This window comes from Sarcophilus harrisii, chromosome 6, assembly GCF_902635505.1.
Source record: "Sarcophilus harrisii chromosome 6, mSarHar1.11, whole genome shotgun sequence".
Classification (NCBI taxonomy): Eukaryota; Metazoa; Chordata; class Mammalia; order Dasyuromorphia; family Dasyuridae; genus Sarcophilus; species Sarcophilus harrisii.
The window spans coordinates 107,144,492-107,171,757 of record NC_045431.1 but is presented as its reverse complement, the minus strand read 5'-3'; the positions used below and the strand labels follow the sequence as shown (position 1 = coordinate 107,171,757).

Below are 27,266 nucleotides of genomic sequence, written 5' to 3'. Positions count from 1 at the left end.
TCTTTACCAGCATTCTATATACAATGTATATTGCCTCCCAGAATATATGATAATAAAAAATTAATGTACCGTAATAGCAAATGCCATTTAAAATAACATATTATTCAAATCTTAAGCTTTTTCTTTATAACAGAAAAATGTAGGAAGCATTAAATGAACATATCAGTCAATACTAATAAAAACACTGGTAGGAGTGTTTAACTTACAGAGAAAAAGAAGGTAAAGACAGGCTGAAGTGCTTCCAAATGGAATAAGAAAGCAAGCAGAAAAGACTTTTATTTCCTGTTTTTATTGTTCATGGAAGAAGTATTAAAATGTGTAAAATAAAAATATATGGTCAATTGAAATCTGAAACTTAAGTATCAATTTAGAATCACAGATGAGAATAGTAAGCAAAATTAGGAGAATCCTATACACTGACTTCAATAACACACACAAAAAAAAATGAAAGGTAGCTGTACTCAAATTAGTTTCAATGATTACTCTTAGTTCTGGAGACTAGAAGATGAAAAATATTTCCCTTATCTCAGTAGAGGAGACTACACACATAGCTTGCCAGAGGAAGTCATGCTGTTGGTTTTACTTTGTTACAAGAAAAATGTTCAGTTTGCCCCTTTTTTTGGGGGGGGAAGATTATATTGGGAAACAACTATGATGTAAAAAAATGAAGACATCAGAAAAAGTCTGAAAATGTTATTGGTGCAGTTGGAAAATATGGAGACTTGGACTTATGAAGAAAAATGCTATCTACTTTAAGAGAAACAGAGAGCAATATGTGTGTATATATAATATATACATATTTATGCTTATATGGGTGTATATATGTATATGTATCCATGCTTAATTATCTTCTTTGGGGGGGAGGGAAGAGGAAAAAAAGAATAAAAAGTGCACAGCAGAGAACGAAAGAAAACCTACAAGGAAGCAGAGAAAAGATGGACAGTTCTGAGTACAATGTGTAGTATTTATTATATAGGCTTTCTTGAAATGGAAATTATTTCATATTTTGAACCCTCATGTTCTTCTGTAAACATAGCAATGTTATTTTTTCTTATTTTGTATTTAAGTTTAAAATAGGAAATATTATAAGCATGAAGATGAAAAATTACATTTCAGAACAAAAAGGAATCTTATCAGGTTCAACCCCATCATTTCACTGATAGAGAAGCTTGAAGCTCTGAGACGTTACATGATTTGTTGATGGTAACCAAGATACTACCAAAAGCCAGATCTTTTGACTTTATTTTTCAGAGTTTTCCAGGGTTGTCATTGCTCTTGCTATTTGTTATTTTTCAATGAAATTGCAATTGCAACCCCCATTTTGAGAGAGTTCTAAGTAGAAGAAACTTAGTTTGGTTTATTGTAATCTTTTCTGCTTATGCGTTAGTTACCTTTGAATCATAGTATATAACCTAACACTTTTGCAGATGCATTTGAAAATAAAAATGCAACTCTGCCTGATTTTGGGATCATCATTTCTTTGGGCCTTATTGTACTCTTTTGAAAATTTAGGGGGCTGAACTAGATTGTGTCTGGGTTCTTTTTACAATTCTAAAAAACTTGAAAATTGATCTTTCTCAATCATAGTGCTTAATCTATTTCATTTATGTGAAATTGGAAAATGTTATGTATAAATAAAGTTGACAGTAAGTTAGGTCTCATAGGGAAAAGACTGAAAATTAAGAAAGCAAAAATGTTTTACGTGAGAAAAAAAAACATTAAAACAACATTCAATGCAATAGTAATATGAACAAAAGGGGAAAGAGTGAAAAATCAAGTACATTTAAGTCTAATGTAGTCTGGGAAGGCGTAGATTAAGTATTACAAACATGTAAATTCATAGTTGGGATTCCAAAGACCATCTACTCCAACCTATAACTGCACAGAAATCCTCTCTACAACATTCACGAGAAAAAAGTTTTTCTGGCTTCACTTAAAAGCCACATAAGACAGTCCAATCATTTCCCAGGACAGGTCTAATAAGGTATTTTCCCTTAAATTGAATCCAGACCTACATGTCTGTAGTTTCTACTCATAACTAGCCTAAAATGTCAGGTTTTTGGTGGTCACATCGCTCTTTTATTTCTCTCATCTTTTCTGTCTGCCCTCCAGTAAGTCTTCCTGCCACTTGGACAATGAATTTCTTTATGATTTCCCCAATACTTTGTCAGATTGATGCCACCTCTTATTGCTTGCCAGAAAATTCTCACCGTGGGGATACACCCTTTATACCAAAATAGGAAGCTAAAATGATCATAAAGTTGTAAATATTATGTGAGAATTATGACAGTATTGTTTCAGAAAAAAATGTAGGAATCTAAAGGTTAGAAGAGTGATAAAATTTCAATTGATTGGAAACACTAGTATGCTAGTATGAATCAACCCCTAAACCCACTTTTATGACACTGTGAAATAGCAAAACCAACATGGCCTACTGTGGAAGTGGACAAGACAGTGGAAATAGGGGTCTTAGGGATTGATTGTTTCAAAGACCTGAGTAAACAATTTCCATACAATTTCCTCTTTCAGTGTATCAAGAATCTGTGATTTCATCAGTGTAAAAAGTCCCTCTACTGATGCAGATTGCAACCTTTCTGACTTGGTAAAGCAATTGAGCTGCTGTGGTCAAAAATATGTCACCTTGTAGCCATCCTTCTGGTGATGCTCCTCTCGAAAGTCATCTAGACTGGTCCTAGGAAGATAAACATACAATCTATCACTAGATCCCTCCTGAAGCCTTTCCCTTAGAACTTGCCATTTTGTTCTCTGTTGGCATAACCTTCCAGAGGTAATCTTCCTGCTCTGCCACTGTCTGTATGACCTTAGGAAAGCTGTCTTGTAATCTTTCTGTGTCTTCAGTGCCTTTATTCATAAAATGAGGGAGGGTGAATGAAATGAATTCTTAGGATGCCTATCAACTTTATGTCTATAAGCACATGAATTTTTATTAAAATCTCTAAAAAGAAAAAATTTTAGCATGTTTTCCATGGAACCAGCTACCAGAAACTCAACAGGTATTTGAGAATAAAAGGAAAAGGAACCTAGGGATTTCAGATAAAATTTGAAAAAGGTAAATATATTGGTGAAAGTTTGCTTTCATGCTTCCTGAAATGAAATTCCTTACAATTTGATATAGATTAGAAAGGTTAAATATGACCCCCATATGACCGTGTATGTTTACATCATACAAATCAGTTGTATAACATATTGGGTTTTCTCAATTACTAGTTTTAACCCTAAGTAACATAGTCAGAAATTTAACTAAAATTTTGCCTTACTAATATAGCTAATGTTTGAATTCATTTTTAATAGATATCTATTAATTTTCAAGCTAAGATATCTCAGCATGATTAACAGTCACTTCTGGGGAGAAGACCATCTCCATCCCTTCTACTCCTATGATTATATATTAGTTTTTTGTTTTCAAAATACACCACTGAAATCCTGGGATCATGTCTTAGATTGTACATGAATTTGCTTTAAGTGAGACAGAGTTGTTCCAGAGTCATCAAAGTCCAGAGGCAGGACAAAAATCAAAATGATCTGGTGTGACCAAATAATTTGGAACCCATAATAGAACTTGCTTCACCTGCCTTTATGACCATTGAAGTAAATTGTTCTCATCCTCCCATTCCTTAAGGAAAAGTATTCATAAATGCTTTGGGGGAAGATCCTCATAGCTCACCAATGGATTTGAGGCCTGTTGATGACCCTCAATATGGTTTAGCCCTTTTTGGGAGCCTCAAGTAAGATGTGGACACCAAAGCACAAGAATGAGCAGTCCTCCTCCCTGAACACTTTATATATGTCTTTTATCTATATCAGCAAGGAGTTATGTCTTTCCCATCCTGTAGAACTAACGGGAAAACTGGCACTACTAAGCACTCACTGATCTATCCAGAGTTAATCATTTTCAAGGACAGTCCATTTAGCATGGTAACCCTGGAATAAGAAGAGTATTCCTCTTGCTCTCCCCACTGAGTAATTTTTATTGGTTTTAGTCAAATAAGGGAGCAAGGGAAAAGAATGACTTCAATTCCCTATTTTGAAAAACAAATTGCTTTTCCAAGTACCTTGTGTACTCATAAAGGGCTGGCACGATGCTCTGATATTGTCTTCTGATTGCTAACAAAGCACCAATGTAACCACATAATATCAGCAACTCATTTCGGAGTCTAAAAGAAAACACATTTAAATGCAATAAGTTATCTGGGGACTAAAACATTATTCTAATGTTCATATAATAGAATCTACATACATCTAAAGACATATTACTAAGCATGATTAAAATTTCAGTGAAAGCTACAATTTGAATTGTTGAAGATTTGTAGCTGAATGATAATTATCCCATAAATGTTTTCAAATTTAATATCTTAAATGGAAATTCTCACTATCGACTTACTTTACACCACCCCACTTTTCTTATGCATACCAGGGACAAGGTAGGGTACTGTGGGCATTTCTAGAAATAACATTGAACTACACTGTTCTTATATTTGGTAGAGACCTACAAGGAGGTTTCCTTGCCCATTTTCCCTGACACTACTTAGGCTTCTTAAAGCCATCCTAACCATTTCTATAAGGAAATTAAAATAGGATTATCTCTAGTGGTTTTCTACATGGTCACATCAAGTCAACAAGCATTCATTAAACTTCCTGGATGCCAGGCACTGTGCTAAGTGCTGGGGTTAAAAAGAAATGCAGAAAATGGCCTCTACCAACAAGAAGCTCACTGAAGCTTTGAAGTCCATGTTACCAGTTCTCAACACTGGCTAAAAGTTTAGAACTAATTCTGCTTGAGCCATGTGTAGATTTATGCATCCCTATTATTATGTGGGATCCTCTACACCAGTGATGTCAAACTGAAATAGAAATGAATTCCTGTTGCTGCATAGTGACCTAAAAAATCCATAAATTAACATTATCATCTTTGTTGTAATGTATTTTTATTTCATTTGATAAACATTTTCCAATTATCTCTGGTGCTGACACCAGAGTAATCCAAGCATGTGGGCTTGAAGTTTGACACCTCTGCTCTAAATGATATTTCACTTCAAATTGATTCCACTGTAATTTTACTAAATTCTATATTACTTTTACCCTTTTGCCCCTTCCATCTCCACCCCCATGGGACAATTTTAATGAACCAGATGCTCATTCATCAAGAAAGAAACCATCTCAAACTAAGAATGGCTTAATACAAATGGTAACAAGTAATATCTTTAGAAAGGAAATTCAATTTCAGTATCTGAAAGAAAAATGTACTCACTCACTACATTTATGTAGCATTAGTCTTTCAGTGCGGATATAACTCAGAAGGTCAAGAACTGGATACACTGTATCCACAGTCCAGTCTGAATGGCTCATTTGTTCTGATTTAAAGAAAGAAAATATATTGCAATTAAAGAATTACCTGCCAAACTATAAACTACATATAAAAACATTGCCCTTCTCTTTATAAATCAATTTCAGTAGAAGTACTGCTTCTTAGATCACTAAAGTAGATCATGAACATCTACATAAGGCATACTCACTCAGAGTTGCCTCTGAGATACTAAGTCCTAAGCAGAACTAAAGGAAAGAAAAAGCAACTCATCAAATTGAGTCCAAGTCTTCTGCTGAATTTTCTTTTTAAATTTTAAAACGATGGATTTCTTTGTCTTAATACATGAGCTGGTCTTTAATTTTAAGACTGACTGCAAAAATGAATGAAAAGAGATTGCATGTAAATATGCCATGTAAAAACTCACGTTTGATGAACTGAATACCAATAGGAAGGGCTTTTTCAGGTTCTTTACTTAACAAGTAATACTTTATAGTTTCAAGTATATTTCCATCTGCAAGGGCAGTCTCTGCTAATCCTGCACATTCTTCTATTGTGGGTAGATTACACTAGAAAAGAATTGTTAAAAGAAGAAATAATTCTAGACATGTTAATAAAGAATTTAGGGGAAAACAACTAAAATTACAGTTGTAGAGAGATATACAAAGAAAAGTAAAGTTTCATTGCTTTCTTTGACAATTGCCTTCACTTGGTTCTATCATTCTGACATCCTTCAAGCTATATCTGATATATTTTCTCCCTCTCAGAGTGACAGCCCAAGAAAAAGTGGTTTATGGTCATCATTCCCACTCCCTTATCTCCAGTTCATTTTTCAACCTCTTGAGATCTGCCTTTCATTGTGACTGTTGAACTGAAAAAGTTCTCTTTAAAATAACTTCTTTATTGCTAAATCTTTAAGCTAAACATATTTTTCTCAGTTCTCCTATTTCTTCATCTCTTGACAATGTTCAACTTTGTTGACTACTGTAGATATTCTAGTCTTTCTGGGTTTGTCAGGCACTGCTCTGTGTTGGTTTTCTTTTTATATGATTAGTCTTTCTCAGTCCTTTTTTCTAAAAGTGTCATCTACATTCTCACTCATTTTGTGTATCAAAAGAATCTGCTGGGGCCTTGCTCTCTTCTTATTCCCAATTTCATTAGCAATTATGCCTTTACATATAATTCCCACACTACATATTCAGTCTTCAGTTCTTTCCTGAGTTCTAGTTTCCAGTCTCATAATTGCCTGGTGAATGACTATAATACTTATTGAAATGATTGAAAAGGATTGAGAAATAAAGACCAGATCTGGAATTATCAATAAAGTCAACTTGGAGGGTGATCTCTAAATATGATATCCTTAGTCCCATTTTAAAAATAAAAATGTTTTTATTAATGACTTGAAGAAGGGCAAAGGCAATCACAATTTTAAAAAGGAGCTATGGAAGGGAGGGAGAGAGAGAAAATCTGGTCCTCAAAAGTTTTACAAACAAATGTTAAAAATTATTTTACATGTGACTAGGAAAAAAATAAAATAATAGAATGTTAAAAAATGAAGGCAGGCATTAACACATTGGAAGACAGAATTGAAATACAAGTATGCTTCAACAAGCTTGTGGGTTGGATCTAATAAAATGGAATTAATAAAATTAAGAGAAATTTTAAAATCTTCACTAGTAATAGTTTTGGGAAGGCATGGCTTCCATAAAAATATCTGGATTTTTAATGTATTGTAGCAATATTAAGAATAGGTCACAAGAATCTAAACAGATAATGCAATCTTAGATTTCAAAATTGGAGGATTAGCAACAAGGATGGGGAGGGAGGGGGGAGATCATCTTCTTGTAGTCTGCCTGGGTCAGAATATATCTGGAGGACTGAAATTAGTTCTGAATGTGGTATTTTAGAATAGACATTTATCAGATGAAATGAGTCTAGATCAGGCCAGCAAGGCAAATAGAGACATTTTGGCAAATAGAGACCAAGATTTGGCAGAAGGAATTGGCAATGTTTGTTCTGGAGAAAAGAAGACTTGAATGAGATAGCTGTTTTCTATGATTTGCAAAGCTGTTACATGAGAGGATTTGTTTTGCTTGGGCCCAAAGAGAAGAAGCAAGAAGTAAGTGAGAATTTGTTGCAGAGGGTAAATGATGACTGAATAGCAAGGACAAACTAACAAAAAGAACTGTGTAAAAGTGCTTTCAGCTTCTTTCTGAGTTGATCAATTCCTCATCACTGGATGCATTCAAGTAGAATTTGAATTTTCCAATTTGTCAGAGATAGGGTAAATGGGATTATTAGATTGAGATCTTTTCTAATCCATACCAATAAACCTTTAAATTATGAAATTCTGTGATTCTGATATCAGTTATATGAACCAGCTCTTAGCCCTTTTCTGTTCAATAATTTTATCTATAACTGAGATTAAGTTGGATACTTCTGTCTCTAAGTAAATTTCTTATCAACTTTGGGACTGACACAAACTGGGAGAGGGAACTAGAATCATGAAATCTCAAACCAGACAGGTCCTCAGTGATCAAACAATTCAACAGTCCATACCTGAATCACCCTTTCTACAACATTTTCCTAAAATAGTCATACATTGCTTCTTGAACACAGCCAGTAAATAGGATCTTAGCACTCTAAGGTAATCCACTCCACTCTTGGACTAATTTGTAACAGTTTGCTTCCTTATATGTATCCAAAAATTTTAATTTGTGACTTCTGTTTATTTGTTCTAATTATGTATTAAGGCTAAGTAATAATAATAATAATGATAATCCTGAACTTTCTTTCACATATCAATTTCTTAAATATTTTATTTTAGCGATATTACTAATAATTTAATCTTTTCCAACTTAAATATCCTCAATTCCTTCAGATTATCAATTCTCTCACTATCCTAATCACTCTTCTCTATTCATACTACAACTCATCAATGTTATACCTGATATGAGAAGTTAACTGTGAATACCATATTCCAGATATGGTCTTACAAAGACAAATGATTATACTTCTACATATGGTTGCCATTTCACCCTAACTCCTCTATATCTGTTTCATGCCAACTGTCATCTCCCCATGGTTTCCCTATATTATACTTGTAGAATTAATTTTGAACCCAAATATAGAACTTCATACTAATCTCTATTAAATTTCATTTTGCTAGATTTGTGGTACAATTCCAACTATCACTATATACTTGATAAGATCTCCAAAGTAATCTCAGCAATATGTCTGAGTATTGTGTACTATTTTTTAAAATTTTATTAAAAAACAAAATTAAAAAAAAAGGAAAACAAAACAAAACATTGTCATGTGCTCCGTAGGACATCAAAATATATTTTTATATTTTATTTATATATTTATTTATATATTCAAAATATATAACAATAAATTACCAGTTCAAGAAAGGATATATATTATGGTAGAAGAAATTATATTCAAAAGTGTCCATCTTTTATTTCCTTGTAGATTATTTGTTGTTGTTCTCTGCTGCACAGTATTTTTACTTTATTCTTTTATTCCCTTTTCATCCATTCATTCACTTTTCTCAAGCAGATTATAGTTAAGCAAGGATATATGGATGTATACTTATGGAGATATATACATATACACACACAGCTCCCTGCCCCCCACATACCTTTTTTATCTCTGATAACTCTCTGCTTTAATTCTATTCCTCCAACTTACCTTGCTATTATTTAACCTCCCCACACTCATGGATCCTTCCTTTGTCTTCTTCCCCTACCCTTTGCTTCCCCTTTCCCCCATCTCTCCCCCCTTATTTCTTTTATACCCTTCATTGCATATATATATATATATATATATATATATATATATATATACACACACACACACACACACACACACACACCTATTTACCCATTCCCGATGTGAGTAGGTTTTTAGAACTATGAGCCCAGCCCATGCCTGTGTGTCTATTTTTCCTCTGCACTTCATTTGTATAAGATAATTACTATTTTTACCTTAACTTTGACCCAATCTTCCTTTTGAGCTACCCAATTGCTGATGTCAACTTTAAACATGGTATACATTTCCATGTAAGAAACAATTTGTTCATGTTAAATTCCAATCTGCAGCTTTGTTGAATGTCCATTTTTAAATTCAACATTATGAATAATTTTGGGAGATATATTTTTAGACACAGCCCTATTAATTGCCAGTATATATGATTCCAGGACCTATGGTCTTTTATTATGGCTCCTGATAAGTCCCTTACAGTTATAGCTCCAGCACATTTGAATTGATTTTTTCTTGTCGAAAATTTTTCTTTTTAATCTGGGGGTTTCAAAATTTGGTAATAAAATTCCTATGTGTTTTCTAATAAGGATTTCTTTGATGAAGTGATGAGATTTTTTTTTCTTTTTCTATTTCCCCCTTATGTTCAATTTTCTTGGATTATTTCTTGTATTATTATGTCAAGATTCTTTTTTTGGTAACAGCTTTCAGGTAGTCTGATTATTCTTATATTTTTTCTTCTTGATCTGTTCTCCAGATCTGTTGTTTTTCTTATGTTTCACATTCTGTTATATTTTTTTCATTCTTTATAATCTGTTTTGTTATTTTTTTGTCTTTTATAGTTTTACTGGCTTCCCCTTGCCTAATTCTAATTTTCAAAGAGTTATTTTTGTCTTTTAGACTCTGTATATCCTTTCCTAGTTGGTTAATTAAAAAAAAAATTCTTCTTGTTTTTCCTGGATAGTTTTCATTATTTATTTACTTATTTTAGTTTTTCCTCAATGTTTCACATTTGATTTTTAAATTCTTTTTTGACTTCTATAAATTCTCTTTGGGAAAGGGAGCCATTTAATGTAACTCTTTGGGGTAGAAGAAGGTTTTTGTTTTTGTTTTTGTTTTTTTTTACTTCAGTGTCCTCTGAAGACTGTAACCTATTCCCATAATAAGTTTCTATGGTTGGGTTCTTTCTTCTTTACTAGTTCATTTTTTTTTTAAAATGAGAAGTATTAGTGTAAACACCTCTAACTGTTGGGTGGGGGATAGTATTTCTGCCTTCACGCTTCACTTCAGCTCTCCCTTCTGACCTGGAACCCCAAACCAAAAGCTCCTCTCCCTGCAAGTGACCTCAGCCAGCAGCAGCATCCCTCCCTCCTTGCCTCTGTAGTGTGCTGGTTTCTTCTAATCCAGGGCAGGGTTTTTGCATTGGGCTGGTGTTCCTAATCAATTAAGGCTCCTCACTCTTCCCAGATCCAGATCCCCAGTAGGCACACAGTCTGGAGAGTGAAATTGTTTGTGGTTCCCACGGAGTCTCCACCCAAACCCAGCTAGCCCCAGATATTCCCACTTGGAATTTCTGGGGAGCTAAGCATCTGTAGATACTTGCACTTCACATTGGCTAATCCCCAGCCTAGCATCTGTCTTTGGATCTTCTTGGGCTGTTCCAGGAAGAGCTCAGTTCTGTCCTAAGTCTTGATTTTTCACCAGTCTATGTCCTAAGGCACAAATTTGTTCTGTTTGTGGGGGAAATCTGAAGAGCTTGAAATTTATCAACCTAACTCTGCCTCTTTCCCAGAATTCTCCCCTCCTGTACTATTTTTAAAAAGCAAATTGCATCAATAAAGAAATAACTCTTGTCTAAAAGCTGAAGAATAGTTCCTCACCTATATTGGTTGACAAAGATTTCCTTACCAGAAGTTTCTTGCTCCAGTGAAATCACAGTTTGTGGGAGATGTGCCTATACTATATAATTCATATGAATAATATCTGATTATTTTAATGGACTATAAGCTTAATGTAACTCAGTAAAAAAAGCTTAATATAACTCAGTAAAAAAAAAAAACTAACATGATCTTTGGCAGCATTAGCACTAATTCAGGAAAAAGATGTTAATTTTCACTGTACTACTTGCTAGTTAGATCACAACTGTAACATATTTAGATATGATGAATATTTTAGGATGGATGCTGGGAACCAAAGATGGTAAGAGAGGGGATGGTAAGAGAGGGAGATTATCAAGATGGAAAAAGGACTTAAAGTCATTTGAGGGATCGAAGAAATGATGAGGATAGCTACAAGAAACAGAAGACTAAGATAGACATAGGATTATAGAAATAGAGTTGGAATAAGCAAAGGATTATAGATTAAAAACTGAATCTTAAGTGTCACATAATCTAACCATTTCATTTCACAATTGAGGAAACAAAGATAGATAAGTGGAAGAGCTAGAAACTAAACACTATTTTTCTGCTTCCAAATGCAGTATTCCTTCTGCTACAAGGATGATTTCAAATATTTTAAACGTTGTACTATAGAAGCCTTATATGACAAAAAGTCATATTCCAACAATTTAGTATGGCATAGAAGTGATCCATCTGGAAATGCAAGGAGGAAAAATGTCCATTGTCCAGACCAGTCAAACTCACTGCTCCAAATATAATCTGAAGCAAATTTAAAATGCAATTGGGAAATATTCCACAAAATAAATAAAAATATATTACAATACAAATAATATTAATTTATAGTTGGTTAAGCCAATATGCCATAGGGATCTATTCCTATTTGATTTTGATACTACTGGTCCATACTATCTAATATAAAGCTGGATGAGCAGCCCATATACAGCTATCCCTTCAATATGTACATTTGGGGCAGACAATGCAGATGGTCAATGATCTTGATCCAGAAACGAATAAGTAAAATGGTTAGATTAAACTTGGAAAATTCCATAGTGCTCTCAATGATTCCAAGTTTCTCCCTGAAACAAAAACTCATTTAATAAAACACTAATATATAAAACACTATAAGCTCTTACAGAACAGTTTGCCAGAAAGTAATGAAGACACACTTGATAGAAATACCTGGAATGCATATTATCTCTGTTCATATGCACCAAGAAGTGGCTTACAAGATTTGTACTTCCAGAAATGATTTCAGTCGTATGTTGAAATGAGGATTAATGATAGTCTCTAAACAGCCCACCTACAAAGCTGGTACACAGGTAATATTCAAAGACCTAGAGAAAGCTTGGCATTTTTGTGGATTTCAGAGAGGGCATGAATAAGAACTTTGTTGGAGAAGTTTGGATGGCTTAGTCTGTACACAGCTGGAATAAGCACTGAGCATATGCATCCACTAAAAGTATTGAGGTGGTGTAGTAGTGCTTATTCTGGGCAGCTGAGAATAGACCTCAAACAAGGAGGGAAGCAAATTTTAGCCCCATATCAGATCTCCCTAAATAGAATAGGTGTGAGCCCTGCCTGACATGTGCATGAAGGCTTATTCAGTTAAAGAACTGAAGATGTATCTATAAGGATGTATAATTTCAATGGCATAAGGAAATCCCAGTATGGAAACTTCCTTTACCAATACAAATGGGCAACTTATTCAGCAATTAATTGGCTTAGAGAGTAGCATAGGGACACTAAACGGTAAGAGACACCCCCAGATAGCCAGTGGGTATTAGGCAGAAGTTAAACCAAACTTTTCCTGTCTTGAAGCCAGTTATCTACCTATTATGTTATATAAGCTCTTGTTCTACTTCTAATTGTCAATATAATTAAAAGAAAAATATTCTCATCAGATTAGGATCACTGATTTATTTCTTTATATGCTAAAGTTTCTTAAGTACAAAGAGAAATTAAAACATAGCAGCCTCTGTGTCCATCCAAAAATATTTATTCTCATTAGTTTATCTTCTCATAGGGCAGCTAGGTGGCACAGTGGATAGAATTCCAGGCCAGGAGTCAGGAGGACCTGAGTTCAAATTTGATATCAGACATTTACTAGCTGTGTGACTCTGAATGGGATAAACTGAGTGAAGACCTCTCACAAGAATATGGCCTTGGCCTATGCCTTAATTGTGACTAGAGACTTTGCAATAACAAGTTGAGTTATAGCTAAAAGCTGCAGGTATTCAATCTGCAGATTACTGAACAATTATCTTAGATAAACTTACACATTCCCCTCTTGTTTCCACTCCCCACCAACGTTTCATTAGCATTTAAGTACCTAATACAGTAAAAAGTGTGATATTGACTAGTAGTTTTTGTTTCTGAGCTCTGTGTAAATTAGAACTCCCCAGCTAATGGGAAAAAAAGATGAAAAGACAGGGTGGGAGCTTCTGGTTAGGGTTTATATAATCTTGTGTTTTTAAATCTGCGCTTTGCACTCCTCTACTGACACCTTGTCTGTTGGAAGTTGCCCTTTCTCAAGAGATCATAATAAATCCTTTTTTGCTTTTTACCTCGAGAGTCTCTGATTTTAATTTGGGTAAGGAATGCTGTCCCACACAACCCTGTGCATATCATTTAACCCTATTTGCCTCAGTTCCTCATATGTAAAATGAGCTGAAGAAGGAAATGGCAAACCACTCTAGTATCTTTGCTAAGAATTACCCAAATAGGGTCACAGAGAATGGGATATGACTGAAACAACTCAACAAGAAAACATACCTTCTCATGTAGGTCATTTATCTCTTCAGTACATCCTGAGTAGAAAGCACAAATTTTTACTAAGTGTAGCTCATTATTAGGTATCCTCAAGAGAAGGTCTGTTGCCAAATCCCTATTCAAATGACAAAAGGGGGGGGGGGGAGTTATTCAGGAAAATCTGAATATAATGTTTCTAAAATTTTCAAAATTGTAACATTTTTAATATTTCTTGCATATCTGTTTACATAAAAACAGTAATTTTACATTGAATCTTAGAGCATCATCATCAAAATTAGATACATAAATTTATTAGTAGATTAAAATACAAAACTAGTTTGAGAGATTTACAATTTTAAATAGACTTTTTAAAATGCAACCTCGTAAGTCACAATGTGAAAGTTTTCAGCTATTAAAGAAAGGATATAATAGTTTTAGAAATGTGCATAATTAACATAATAAGTTGAATACAAATTTATACAAAGATAATTTTTTTTTTCTGGTTCTTTGCTTTTCCTTCTCTTCCTGGTTCCTATTTTGTTTATTATTTGATATGCAGACTTAATAGTAAATGAAGAAAAGGAAACTTTTAAAGCTCAAAACTATTTGAATAATAATGTCCTATGAAAGAGGTAGTTTGAAGACTGTTCAATGTTATGGTATATGAAATTATTAATATTGTGAAATTATAATTTTATATTAATAAAACATTGTATCTATAAACAACAGAATCTTACAGTATTTCAAACCAGGAATTCTTAACCCTTTTGTGTCATAGACACTTTTGACAGAAAGTGAATGAAGCCTGTGGATTAACCCTGCTCAAAATAATGTTTTCAAATGAATTAAATAAAATGCTTAGGATTGAAGAAGGAACCCGAAACTCTCTAAAACTCCCCGAAGAAGAGATTCTCAAACCCTGTGTCTGAAGGGACCCCCACCTGAGGACAAGCAGCTTCACTGTGGTGTCTGGGTGGGGCTGGAGATACCAACCCTATTCAATTGAAAATTTTCTATTCAATTCCAATTCCACCCACCAGCTTCATCAGGAGGGGGAGCAGGCCTTGGAATGCAACCAAAGACTTCCTTATAAAAACAGCAATTAAAAACTCATTTCTTTGCAGAGATCCTAACATGCCATGCCATGCCATGTCATGCTATGACAAGGAAACCTCTGTCCACTGGAATAATATTCTCTTCCAGTACTACCCTCTCTTTATCCTCACCTATTTCCCTAACAAGATTTTACGCCTCTCTATTAGGATTTCTCTACTTGAAACTTTACTTAGGCTGACTTCCCAATGCCAATAATAAACCTCTTTTATCAATCTAGGTTTTTGGGTTTGTAAATTCCTTTATAGAGAATCTCTGTACCACCAGAAGGGGGTTCCCCCAAACTTCCTATCCTTGTGCCAAATCCCAAGAGGATGTAGGGGAGTCAAACCTCTCTATTTGGTTCCCTGAACCCCAAACCTGATACTAGACATTATTTAACTCCCTGACACCAGAAACCCTAATCTCATTTTGGTTCCCTAAATCTAGACCTCATCATTTGGTTCCCTGAAAAAGTGAACCCCAAAAACCTAAACCTCATCAAGGATTACTAAGGAAAAAATTAAATTGAAATATGGTTGTTCAATTTTTTTTGAAATTCACAGAACCCCTAAAATCTATTCCCAGACTCCAGCTAAGAATCTTCATTCTAAACTAATAAAATAGTATCATTCTTTACTTTGAAACTTCAAATACTTAATTAGATTTGTGATTACCAGTGTGGGTACTCTTTCCATAGATGCAGATTATAACTGTATCCATGGTTTAGTAGAAGATCTTCTTGAGTTAATGTGGAAAAACATATAATCCCCTTGGGGAAAAACTTTTGGGTTAAGCCATTCTACACTGATAGTCAGTGGTTAAGTTGGTCCTTGAATAGTTCAAATTCTTCCTTACTTGAAGCTTTTCAGCTCAAGCTCAGCAGGACTTGCTAGAGCTTTGGCTCCACTAGCATACTCAGAACTTATTGCTCTTATTGACAAAGTTACCACTAGCTAGTATAGTTGGATGGCCTTTATTGACAAAGTTATCACCCTGTAGCTAGTCTAGTGATGAGCTTCTCCAACACTGGGGATGATATTCTTCAGATACCAGCCACATTGCCTGTTGTTAAGCCCATACTTGAAGCTTTTTCAGTGGGATATGATATGTTGGGATTCAAATTTTTCCCACATTGCTTGTTGACCTGTTGTTACCATAATCATTACAATAATTTAAGAAGATTTTTATGGGCAACACATGAGTTTAATGAAAGAGAAATTGTACTTTTTTGTAAATTTCCCACTGAAACGAAGAACTTATTAGCGAAATAAGTTTTACTAAACTCATTTAAGGTATTTTGTATATTTTAACTAAACTCATTTAAGGTATATTATTTTATAAATGATCTGTATTATTTAGAGTTAAAGGGGAAATTGGAATTTATATTAAATGTCTTAGGCTTGCAGATTCTCTCCTCCTACTCTCCTACCCAAGCTTGTAAAGCCACTGGCACAATGAAATTTACTTATAATTATTTCTTAAGGTGAGGTTTATAAGGCTTATAATTGTACTTTAAGTTTTAAACTGACTTACTTTAAGATAATTTCATATATATATATATATATATATACCAATGATAAATTACTACTGATCTATTAAAGACTACACAAAGAATTAAAACACCTAATTTTTATTCTCAGAATATACTGGGTATTTTTTTTTAATTATATATAATTCAAAGTAATTTATTAGACAAGGTTTGGCTATGAAGTAATAGGATTTGTTTTCATGTGTGACACTGGAAACAGCCTCATTACTTTGCAGTTTGGTATAGTAAGAAAAATAATAATTCATGAATTTCTTTCAATAATGTAAAACTGTGTTTTTCAATGTTAAATGGCAGCTTTATAAAATTATAAAATACCTGTATCCAAGAAATGGAAAGCTAAAAGGGAGATGTTAAAATAGCAATGAATACCCAGAGGAATCAAATTTTTCATTTTAAACCCTAAATGGAAAAAAACACATACTTTTATTTATTAATAATGATTAAACTTATATTCTTATATTCTATTATGTGAAGACTAATCTAAAAGTATATTTTCATCATCTAGCCTCTTTCAGAAGCTACAAAGATTATAGTTGCTCAATGGAAATTACTCTGATTCTAAATAAATGCTTCTATTTTCAACTCTTCTCAGAAAATATATATACATTACTGTGACATAAAATACAACTGGAGAATTAGAAGGGATTTTTGAGACTCAATTAATCCATGAGCATCTATATTAAGTACCTTTACATTTCAGGTACTGAGGATATAAAGACAAAATAAAACAGTTGTTGCCCTCAAGGAGCTTCTATCCTATCAGGGAAACAAAATTTACATATTATACAAAATCTTAATATCATTTTACTGGCAAGGTATTAGCATTTGGATGGATCAATACACATACAAGGGAGTTTGAGATGAATATTGATGAATATGAGGAATTCTAAGAGGCAGAGATTAGGAGAAAGTAAAGTAATATATAAGTAAGCTAAAAATATTGAGAGTGGGGAGACAGCTGTGTGGTATAGTGAATAGAGTATCAGACTTGGAGTCAATAAGACCTAATTCAAACCTGGCTTTTGGCACTTACAAGCTGTTATGACCCTGTCCAAGTCACTTACCTCCAATTGCCTCCCCTTCCCTCCCACCCCCCAAAAAAGTAGGTGGGACAAGGTTCCAAATAACTCTAAAAGCCAAAGAAATTTGTATTAGATCATGGGGTAATAATACTGGAGTTTCCTGAGTAGAAGACTAGCATAAGCAACCCTGTCTTTTCACAGTTACATGTAGTATATAGTGGAAAGGGAAAACACAAAAAGCAAATAAACTATTGGAATAATCTAGGTAAGAAGAGAGGAGAGTCTCAAGCTGGGTGGTACCCATATGAGTAAAGGGAAGGGTACAAAATATGAGAGAAATGGAAGTAGAATTTTGGGGTACCTATGAAAAGGAAGAGTTAATATTTTTGATACATTTGGCTTAGCTTTATAGATCTTTCATTTTTAATATCACTTCTACCAATTTTTTGGCTAACAATATTTTTCTTTTTTTCAGGAGATATGTTTACTTTTAATTTGGAATAACTGCTACCTAAAGGAATAATTACTGAGAGGTAACTAATATAAATTGGTTTGTTTCTGTGCTTGGGATAGGCTGTGGCCACTAAATAACTATTATAATCTCAAGGGACAACTAACATTCAATGACTGTATTGTCAGATGGGTGTTAATAAAGATTGATTATGGGACAACCTCACATGCTACTGGTCCTCTGAAAGATGGTAGCTTTTAAGTAGAATAACTCTAGGAGATCTGATTCAAGATAGAGTGGTGCTCTTGATATTTGTTGCTATTAGAGAATGGAGCTGCTTGATTATAATATAATGTACACCAAGAAGTTCTCATTATTTTAACATCATAGCTCATTCTGATCATCTTACTTTTATTTCATTCTGATTTTTGGTCAATTCTTTCACATATTCTTTTTTTGTGTGTGTGAAGAAAGGAACCCAGATTCTTCCACGTATTTATTATCCAAAGCACCTAACAATTATTATTTTTTTTAAAGAAATACTTGACAAGATTTGATGAAAATTCTTGAAATTTAGAAATCCTTACCATGTTGTAATTGTCATGCACTTTCTTGCTAGTAATTGTAAGGCATAATGGGTTGCTGGTGCTGCCTTCTCTCCTAAGACAGTGCCCACACTGACAGCCAATTCAAGTTCATTTCCACGAATCAGGTATGCCATAGCAAGCTGGTTCAGTAAGAAAATATTATCTTCAGTGTAACATAGATGCCAACCAAGTTCATTTTTCACCCTTCCCTGCCACCTTTTGTACAAGTTATATTCACAAAAATGTCAATCTCATTAAACCAGGGGGTCATATAGTCCTTATAAACTAAATGAGATCAGCTACATTCTTTAAAGAAACAGATTGAAAAAAGGGAACTAAGGAAAGTATATAGCCACAGATTTTAGTGTCAGAGGCAGATTACTCTAAGGTACTACTGGTATTGTTATTTTTATAATTAATAACAGGCCCTCTCAAAATATGTTTATTGTTAACTTTTTATTAGGAATTATTAGGAATAGTTTATTTTTATGTACTATTTGATACCAAAAGTTCAAATAGCTCAAAAATTAATTTCATATTAATAGTTTAAATATCAAGAAAAATTGTTATTCAGTTAAGATAATTTTTATTTTAATTTGATAAATTAATTGAAAAAGTTCATATTTTCATAAATCAAGCAGTGAGGATTATTCAAATGTGAACTTAAGTATAATGTACTAAATAGTTCCTTTCTATATAAAATAAATTTAAAACAACATTTTTCCTGAGCACTATTACATTTTATATCAAAAAGAGCTACTGGCCTTTAATTTATATAAAGAAATGCACAAATGTTGTACCTCAATATTATCTATAGCCAGATAACAACATGCTGCCAACACTGCTCGGCCATCTTGGAAATACCATTCTGCTAGTTCTTTACTGACTGTCTGTAAGAGACTGGAGAAAAACAAAAACCATAAATACTTTAACACAAGCACAGAAATAAGCCATCTTCCATTCTCATAGGTCATTAAAAATAATCTTTGGATAGCTAAAAATAGGCAATATAACACTTTAAGGTGGACAGAAGAGTTTCCCCACAAGCTAGATAAAACAACTGAAACTTACATAAATGAAGGGACTTGTTTGAGGTCCCTCCACATGGTTGAGTACCAGAGGATGGACTCAAACTTAGCTTCCTGACTTGAAGTTCAGTGATTTTTTCCTCTGTACCAAAATGTATGCAATATGAGCAGGTAGACGATTAAGTAGGTTTCTGTAAGCAGAACAGTACTCAAGATGGATCATGAGTCAGGGAATTTGTCCTAGAGTGCAGAAATTTTAGGGGCCATTAATAAGTGTTCTTATTATTGCCTCTAAAATATTCCTACCAAGGAAGAAGTTGATGGATAAGGGGAGGATATAGGATAGATGTAGAGTTGGTAATCAAATAATCAAAGGGAAAGCAAAAGTAATTTTCTTTATTGTTTTGGAGATTCCTTCATTTTATTGACCAGGACCATCCTGCAAAGGGCAGAGTAGAGCATTTCAAGGATCCTAGAATTATTTCCACAGATAAAATAGAGAGCCATGGCTTCCTGAAAATACTTCTGATTCCCCTATCCCTTCCTGAGACTTTATCTTTAAATCTTTACCTCCCCCCAGCAATTTCCTAACTTTTTGGAGGAAAAAGAGGGATTGAAGTTGTGGAAAGCAGGAGGTTAGGCTGTTCCTACAAGGACTAAGGGGCTCCTTCCTTGCTTCACTGCTTTAGTCAGGAAATCAGGAGTCACTGCTTTGGAGGGTTAGTGTCCTTCTGCCTTCAAGGAAAGCCAAATTTCAACAATTTGGCAAAAAGAGTACTGGCCTGGGACTCATGAAAACTAGGTTCAAATTGCTGCCATGAAACAAACTCTAGGTCTTTCTTTACTTTTCTATAAAATGAAGGAGCTGGACAAAGTTGCTTCTAGTTTCTAACAAGTGCAGTCTATGAAATTTGAGTTTCATATGACTATCTCAATTCAACCTCAATTTCAACAAGAGTTTCATGAATCTCTTGTAATAATAAGTAATAAACCTTGAATAAGTAACTTCCCTTCTCTGGGGATTCACTTTCTTTCTTTGTAAAAATCAAGAAATTAGACTAAATTCTTAAATGTTCAGAGGGTTTGGGGAAGTTGTCTTCAAGCTTTTTTTCAGGTCCCTACCCAAAACATCTATATGTTTTCTCTAAAACTTATCTCTCAGGTTCCAGTAACCAACCTTAAATATCTATATCTATGTAGGTAAATATAGATATAACTAGATATAGTAGATATATAAACACAGAGACATATATATAGCTATGAAGAAACAATTAATTATGACTCATAAGTAAGTGTTAAGGTACTAAATAGTAATCTGGTCTTTTTTTTCATAGGGATGGTATCCTAAGAACATGCTTATTCTGGAGTTTCTATCTCTACTCCTTCCCAATTAAACTTGTATTCAGTGATGTTCATGCTTGTGCTATTTGCCCCAGGTACAAAAATTCCACCCATACCCCCATTTTAGGAGCTTATGCTGAGGTAAAATCCTAATTGCTGGAAATCCAGAGAAGCAGGGCTTCCTGCTGCATGACATCTATAAAACCCCACCATTAACTGGGACATATAATTACTTTGCAAACATTTTAATCTTAAATCTTGTTCTTCATTCAACAATAAATATTAAATATTTACTGTGTGCAGAGTACTATGGTAGACACTGAGGAATAGACAATGACTAAATAAATCAGCAATAAGCACTTACTATGTGAAGTAATTGGGATACAAATAGAAATGACGAGGGAGCCCCAAAACTCTCTAAAATTCCTTCAAGGAGAAAATCTCCTTGAATCTTGGCCTCTGTAAAAAACCCTGCCCGAGGACAAACAGCTTCATTCTGTTATCTAGGTGGGGCTGGTTGAGTCCGGAGCTGGAGAATTCCAACCCTATTGAATTGAAGAAACACCTTCTATTATAAAAAGAGCCAATTTTAAACTCAGTCTTTGGCAGAGGACCTAACATGCCATGCTATGCCAAAGAAATCTCTGCCTGCTGAAATAATATTTTCTTTCAGCATTACCCTCTATCTCCCTCATCTATTTCCCTAACAAGACTTTACTTCTCTGCTGGTACCTTGCCACTAAGGAATTCAGCCTTTCTATTCATGCATAGCAAAGGCTGACTTAACCAATGCCTATAATAAATTTCTTTTTATCAGTCTGTCTTGTCAGGTTCTTAAATTCCTTTATGAAGGACCTCTGTACCACAAGAAGAGGGTTCCCACAACTCCCAACCCTGTGCCAAACCCTAAAGTGATTTAGGGGAGCCAAACCTCTTCATTTGGTTCCCTGAACCCCAAACCTGCCACCAACCTCATCATTTAACTCCCTGACCATCAGGAACCCTAAGCTCATCATTTTGGTTCCCTGACCGGGAACCCCAAAATCTAGACCTCATCAGAAACATAAAACATAAAACATGATCCGTGCTCTGACTTCCAAGTCTTATTTCTTCCCATATGTTATATTTTAGCTCTTTTTTATTCCTACCTGATAGGGTTCCAGAATTTCTGGCATAGCCCTGGCATTTGGGTGGCACAGTAAGTAGAGTGCCAGCCTAGAGTCAGGAAGATGAGTTCTTCCAGAATTTAAATCTATCTTCTGACACTAGCTGTGTGACCCTGGACAAGTCACTTTACCATGTCTGCTTCAATTTCCTCATGAAGACAGAATGAAGTCAGATCATGAAGGGTTTTTAATACCAAAGAGAAAATTTTGTATTTTATTTTAAAGGCAATAAAGAGCCACTGAAACTTTTGCTTTTTGGTTCATTAAAATATAACAATTCCTATGGAGTCCTTTAAGATAACTAAGGAATGGATATGCAAGGAAAGTTTTCTTAGATTCAGATATTTTTATCTTCTGTCAATGTTCTTTTGCCACAAATTCTAGCAAGAATAAGGCTTGATCACAAAGCCCATAAAAGGAAAAAGAGAAGAGATATTAAAAAGTATCTAGTCTAGTGCTTCATTTTACAGATAAAATTTAAGCCTCAAGAGGTTAGACACCATTCTCAAGGTCCTGTCCCATAAGCAGCAAAATAGGAGAGTTAGACTTCAAACCCAGATCTTATGAGTTCACATCAAAAGATGTCAAATCCACAGTCTGCAGGCCCCATGCAGCTAACATGACTCTCTAATCAGATGATAATGTAATTGAGAAATCTCTAACAAAAGAAATAAAAATATAATTCAATGTAGATATTAATTGATGGTTTTCTAGGTCTAATGCTAGGAAACTCAAAACCTGAATGTATTTCTGAAATGATACAACATAAGGGAATTACCTCCATAACAACCTCAGATTCATTTCCTTTCCATAGGAAGTTTCAACTATTGGGCCAAGGCCCAATGCCAAGAAATGCCCTTCTTCAGCTCTCAGGGAAAGATAGATAAAACAATAAAAAGAGAAGAAGCATCTTATTGACTATTAATGAGCAAAATGCTTAATTTTGTTTTTCCATTTTCTGTGGAACAGAATAAAAACTGTTATTCTGTTTATATGGCATCTATGACCCATTTCCCCACATGAGAGACACGGGCATAAGTTATTTTTTGAGATGTATTTCGAGATTTCCTAAAAGCCATTCAGAGTTAGAAAAAGCAAAGTAATGTGATTTGAGGGGTCATAACAAAGACTGAACCAATTCTGTAAGCCCAGAGCCAAGTGTTCTGGACCTCAGCACCTTTTCTGGCAATTCCTAACTTCCCCTAATATATTTCTTCCTTGAAAGATTTCATCCAGGAATCTTCCCACACAAGTTTTGGAAATAAATGCTTCTTTTCATATTAGATTCTGTGCATCTTGAATGAGCAGGCAGCATAAAAAAGATGAGAGGGAGGTCCCTTTCTCAGAGTTCTTTTTTTAAAGCAAGGCAAAGAAGTACTTAAAACAGGGATCTTTTCTTTCTTTTTTTAATCAAGTCTATGTCATTTGATTCATATTTATAACATATTCATAATAAGCATCTATTTATTCTTAAAAGATTGTAAGACAAAGGCTCTGCTGAAGTTTTGTTTAAAAAAAAAGTTTTGTTTTTCAACTATAAAATATTTGGGAACCATCAGGTCAGCATCTAAAGAAAAACGCATTTCTAAAAAACACAATCACATTTCCTTGAAATTGATAAGGTTACATAGGAGCAGTTTGTTTGGGGATTGTACCATGTTCCCAAATATGAGGTTGATTTAAACTTTATGAAGCCCTAACATAGGATGGATTTGTTATTGGTCACAATGATTGAAATTAGGACTCTCCTAGGAAATCTGAGTAATTATAGCCACAAAAACCTAATTGTTAAGAGCGGAAAGGCAGAATGTATTCCCGGGGTGATGTTGGCCAAGGCATCACAATTTCCTCAACTACAAAATACAAAAGGTTAGATGACTCTCTAATTCAAGATTCATAATACTTAGAGAATCCAGACCAAGTAAATAGAGCAAGTGATGAATGTTCATGTTTCAGTGGTGGGCTACTTAATGGCTCTCCAAAAGTATATATTTTTAAGTTAACTTTGTATTGTTATCATTTTCCACCAATTTAAGACTAGACAAAATAACAAAACAATAAATCAAATCCTAATAATAGTTAATAGTGTTGCAGATTTCCACAATATAAATGCTTACACTAAAAATTTCAAAATACATCCCTGAGGAAGTGGATCTAGCACACCCCTACATCTGCAGGATACTTATTGCTTCAGCAATGTCAATCTCCCCAGGTCTCAGTTTGCTTATATGTAAAATGAATGGGTTAGACTGGAGGTACCTTCATACTCAAGTTCTGTTATCCTATGAGTAGTAGCAATGGTGGTAGCAATGATGATAGAATGGAGAGAAAAAGGAATAGGGTGGGCTATTGGATGTCAGAGTTGAAAAACCCTATTTGGATTCCCATTTTATAACTAAAATTTCCATTTTTACAATGAAATGGCAGAATCCCAATTTTTAAAACTACAATTACTTCCTTTTTAATCCCAAGTCCTTCATATATTTTTCAAATTCCCTACTTCCTTCTTTCCTCATTATCTTTAGCTTTCCAAAAAGCAGCTTAGAGATGTGTATAGACTGTTTCATTCCTTTTCCCTTATAGGTTTTTGCAAAAGGCCTAAATGAAAGAGAAAATTATAATGGATTGTACAAGTCATCCCCCTTCTCTGTATGAGTAACAGAGTGAAGGCCAGAACCAGGAAATAACAAATGGCAACAACAACAACTAATACTACATATGTGTATATATATATATATATATGTGTGTATTACTCACTCATTGTAATCATCCATGTTATTTGCATCAGAATATGAAGATTCATTATGTATAGATACTTGTGGAATCTGTATATTTCCCTCACAAGCAGCCTAGAATTAAATTAACACTGGTAAAACTGTTTTCAGTTTTCAGACAATTTCATTTTAGAATTAAGTAATATAAAATGTAATACATTAGTATGTAACAACTTATTTGAAACACATTCAACAATGTGGAATTCTATTAGGATATATAGAGAGTTTTTTGGAGACCAGATCTGTTATGTCACTGACAGTAAAAACCATTTACTGCATAGGTCCACAACTTATCAGTAACCTTTCTATATAGGCTTAGAGGTACTTTGAGGCACTGTCAGTTTAAATCTCTTATTCAGATTCATTTAATTCATATTGCATATATATTCATTTAATTCATAAAAGACTGGACTTGCAAGAGGACCGGAGTTCAAATCTTGCATCAGATACTCAACACGTCCTAGCTGTGTGACCCTGGGCAAGTCATTTAACCCCAATTGCCTTAGCAAAAAAAAAAAAAAATAGATAAACCCTCAAATGTGTATACAGGGCAAATTCTATTCAATAAATCAGGCAAGAGACTGGTAAATTTTAACTTATTATTTCCTTTAAAAATTTTTATTTTTAATTTATGGAATAAAGTAAGCATTTCTATAACATAATACAATAAAAAGATAATTGGACATAGAACTGCAAATATACTATACAGATCATGTAATTCCTTTCAAATATACAACAAAATTATTATATAATTTTTTCTTCTTTTCCCCACAGCCCTTGGCCTGCCCTAGAGTTGGCTATCATTAGACACACACAAGTATATATGTTTACATAATATACTTTCTTCTATTTATCAGGTTTTTTTCTCTTGATGTAGATAGCATTTTTTTTCATATGTCCTTTATAGTTAATTTGGGTATTTAGTCAAAATGACTTATTTGCTCAAAACTGTTCTTAAAACAACATTGCTATTACTGTAAAAAAAAAAAAAAAAGACTGAACTTGAACTAGATCATCCTGATTTTATGGCTGCCTCTCTACTCTCATGCCATGATGCTTCTCAGAAAGGAGAGAAGTTATCTTTCAAAAGTTATCGGTAGCAAAAACATTAATAAGCCTATATTTTACCAGCAGAAACAATTTTAAGGAAATGATTATTTTTAAAAAAGTTTATTCCAAAAACTCTATGTGGGTATAATAAATATGTGCAGATATATCACACACACACATATAACATATTTATGTTGTATATATACATACTTGTAATTTTTTAAAATCCAGTTTTCTACTTCCTAAAATAATCACAAACTCTATCATATTGTAAGAAAGTTATATTAGTTTTTTGTCATACCTGTGCAATAAGTAGGGCTTCTTTAAGTTGACCTCTTGAAGTAAAAAAATTAAGTAGCTTTTTCACATCCCCAGTAGCTATGCAATATGGAATGACATCATCATTTACTTCCAGGATTAATTGCTCTGCTCTCCTGATAAAAAACAAATATTCCAGTTACAAAACTTTAACAATAATATAAAGCCCCAAGGGCTCCAAAATAATTTTGCATACATTATCTCATGTGGCACTAACAAGTTTTGTTGGTATTATTATCCCTATTTCACAGAGAAAGAAATTGAGGGTCAGACAAAGTGTGTGATCATGCTCACTCAAGGAATTGTCAGAATGGAAATTTCCCCATGTTCTTACATTAAAACACACTCACTTTTTCTGTAGAAGAGAGATTCACAGGTCAACTAAGATATATTTGGATGCCCACATGAGGTTTCTGAACTTTTTGAATAGGAATTTAAAGAAAAAACTTTATTCTGGAAACTTCTTCCCTTTTGTCCCCATCAAAATTATATTCACGTGAGAAATATGGTCTCAGCTGAGTAATCAATGTCTTGGTTTCATTTTGAAAAAAATACCCACTCTATAACCTCCCCCCCAAAAATCATACAAATCAACAGCATAGTGATATTCTTGAACTAACATCTAGGCCATTTAGAAAATGGAATGAAAACTCCAAATGATAGCTCACTTTCCCCTAGTTATGCCTAAGACACAAAAGAGGAATGATAAATACTTTAAATGTTTCTTATTGATGAAAGAAAAAAGCTGTCCTATAATGAAAATGCCCTCCACTAACTTGTCCTTCAGTTCACTGGAGATAAGTGAGTTGTTCAGTTTTGTAGCTAAGGACTGAAGACCCCGAGACACTGTAATCTTAGGGATTTTACTTAAAACAAGCCTGTGGCAGCAGCATTCAACTGTAAATAAGAGCTTCTGTTCCTTATAGCCTTCATCACAGTTATGTCAAGTATGGTAATAGTGAAGTGGGTAGTAATCTTTTCATTGCCATGGCAACCAACAACTAAAGATTTTGTGTCTAGTCTTTACTTTTTAAAAAAAAAAAATTTGGAGGAGGCCTAAAAATTTTTTGCAGATCAACGACCCATGGTAGAAAAAATTATTCCTTACTTGTGCCTTAGAGGTGTGTAACTACAATTCATAAATAAGGGTGGTG

General features: G+C 33.9%; 1 protein-coding gene across 2 annotated transcripts in view; it reads right to left on the bottom strand.

Annotated features, from left to right (window-relative positions):
* Positions 1-27,266, bottom strand: part of WDR17 (WD repeat domain 17) — a 117,833-nt gene that overhangs the window by 6,045 nt on the left and 84,522 nt on the right. The window contains exons 19-27 of one of the 2 annotated variants that reach the window (XR_004230404.1): positions 26,096-26,228; positions 24,728-24,819; positions 19,236-19,335; positions 18,436-18,575; positions 13,756-13,867; positions 5,751-5,892; positions 5,270-5,372; positions 4,074-4,175; positions 2,641-2,692 (exon numbers count right to left, since the gene is read on the bottom strand). Coding sequence is in view for 1 of the 2 variants with exons in the window: in XM_003773053.2 (XP_003773101.2) it covers positions 4,074-4,175; positions 5,270-5,372; positions 5,751-5,892; positions 13,756-13,867; positions 18,436-18,575; positions 19,236-19,335; positions 24,728-24,819; positions 26,096-26,228 (924 nt within the window). In the remaining variant the exon portion in view is untranslated. The remainder of the gene's footprint in view (positions 1-2,640; positions 2,693-4,073; positions 4,176-5,269; positions 5,373-5,750; positions 5,893-13,755; positions 13,868-18,435; positions 18,576-19,235; positions 19,336-24,727; positions 24,820-26,095; positions 26,229-27,266) is intronic. The other variant, XM_003773053.2, reaches the window with a different exon arrangement.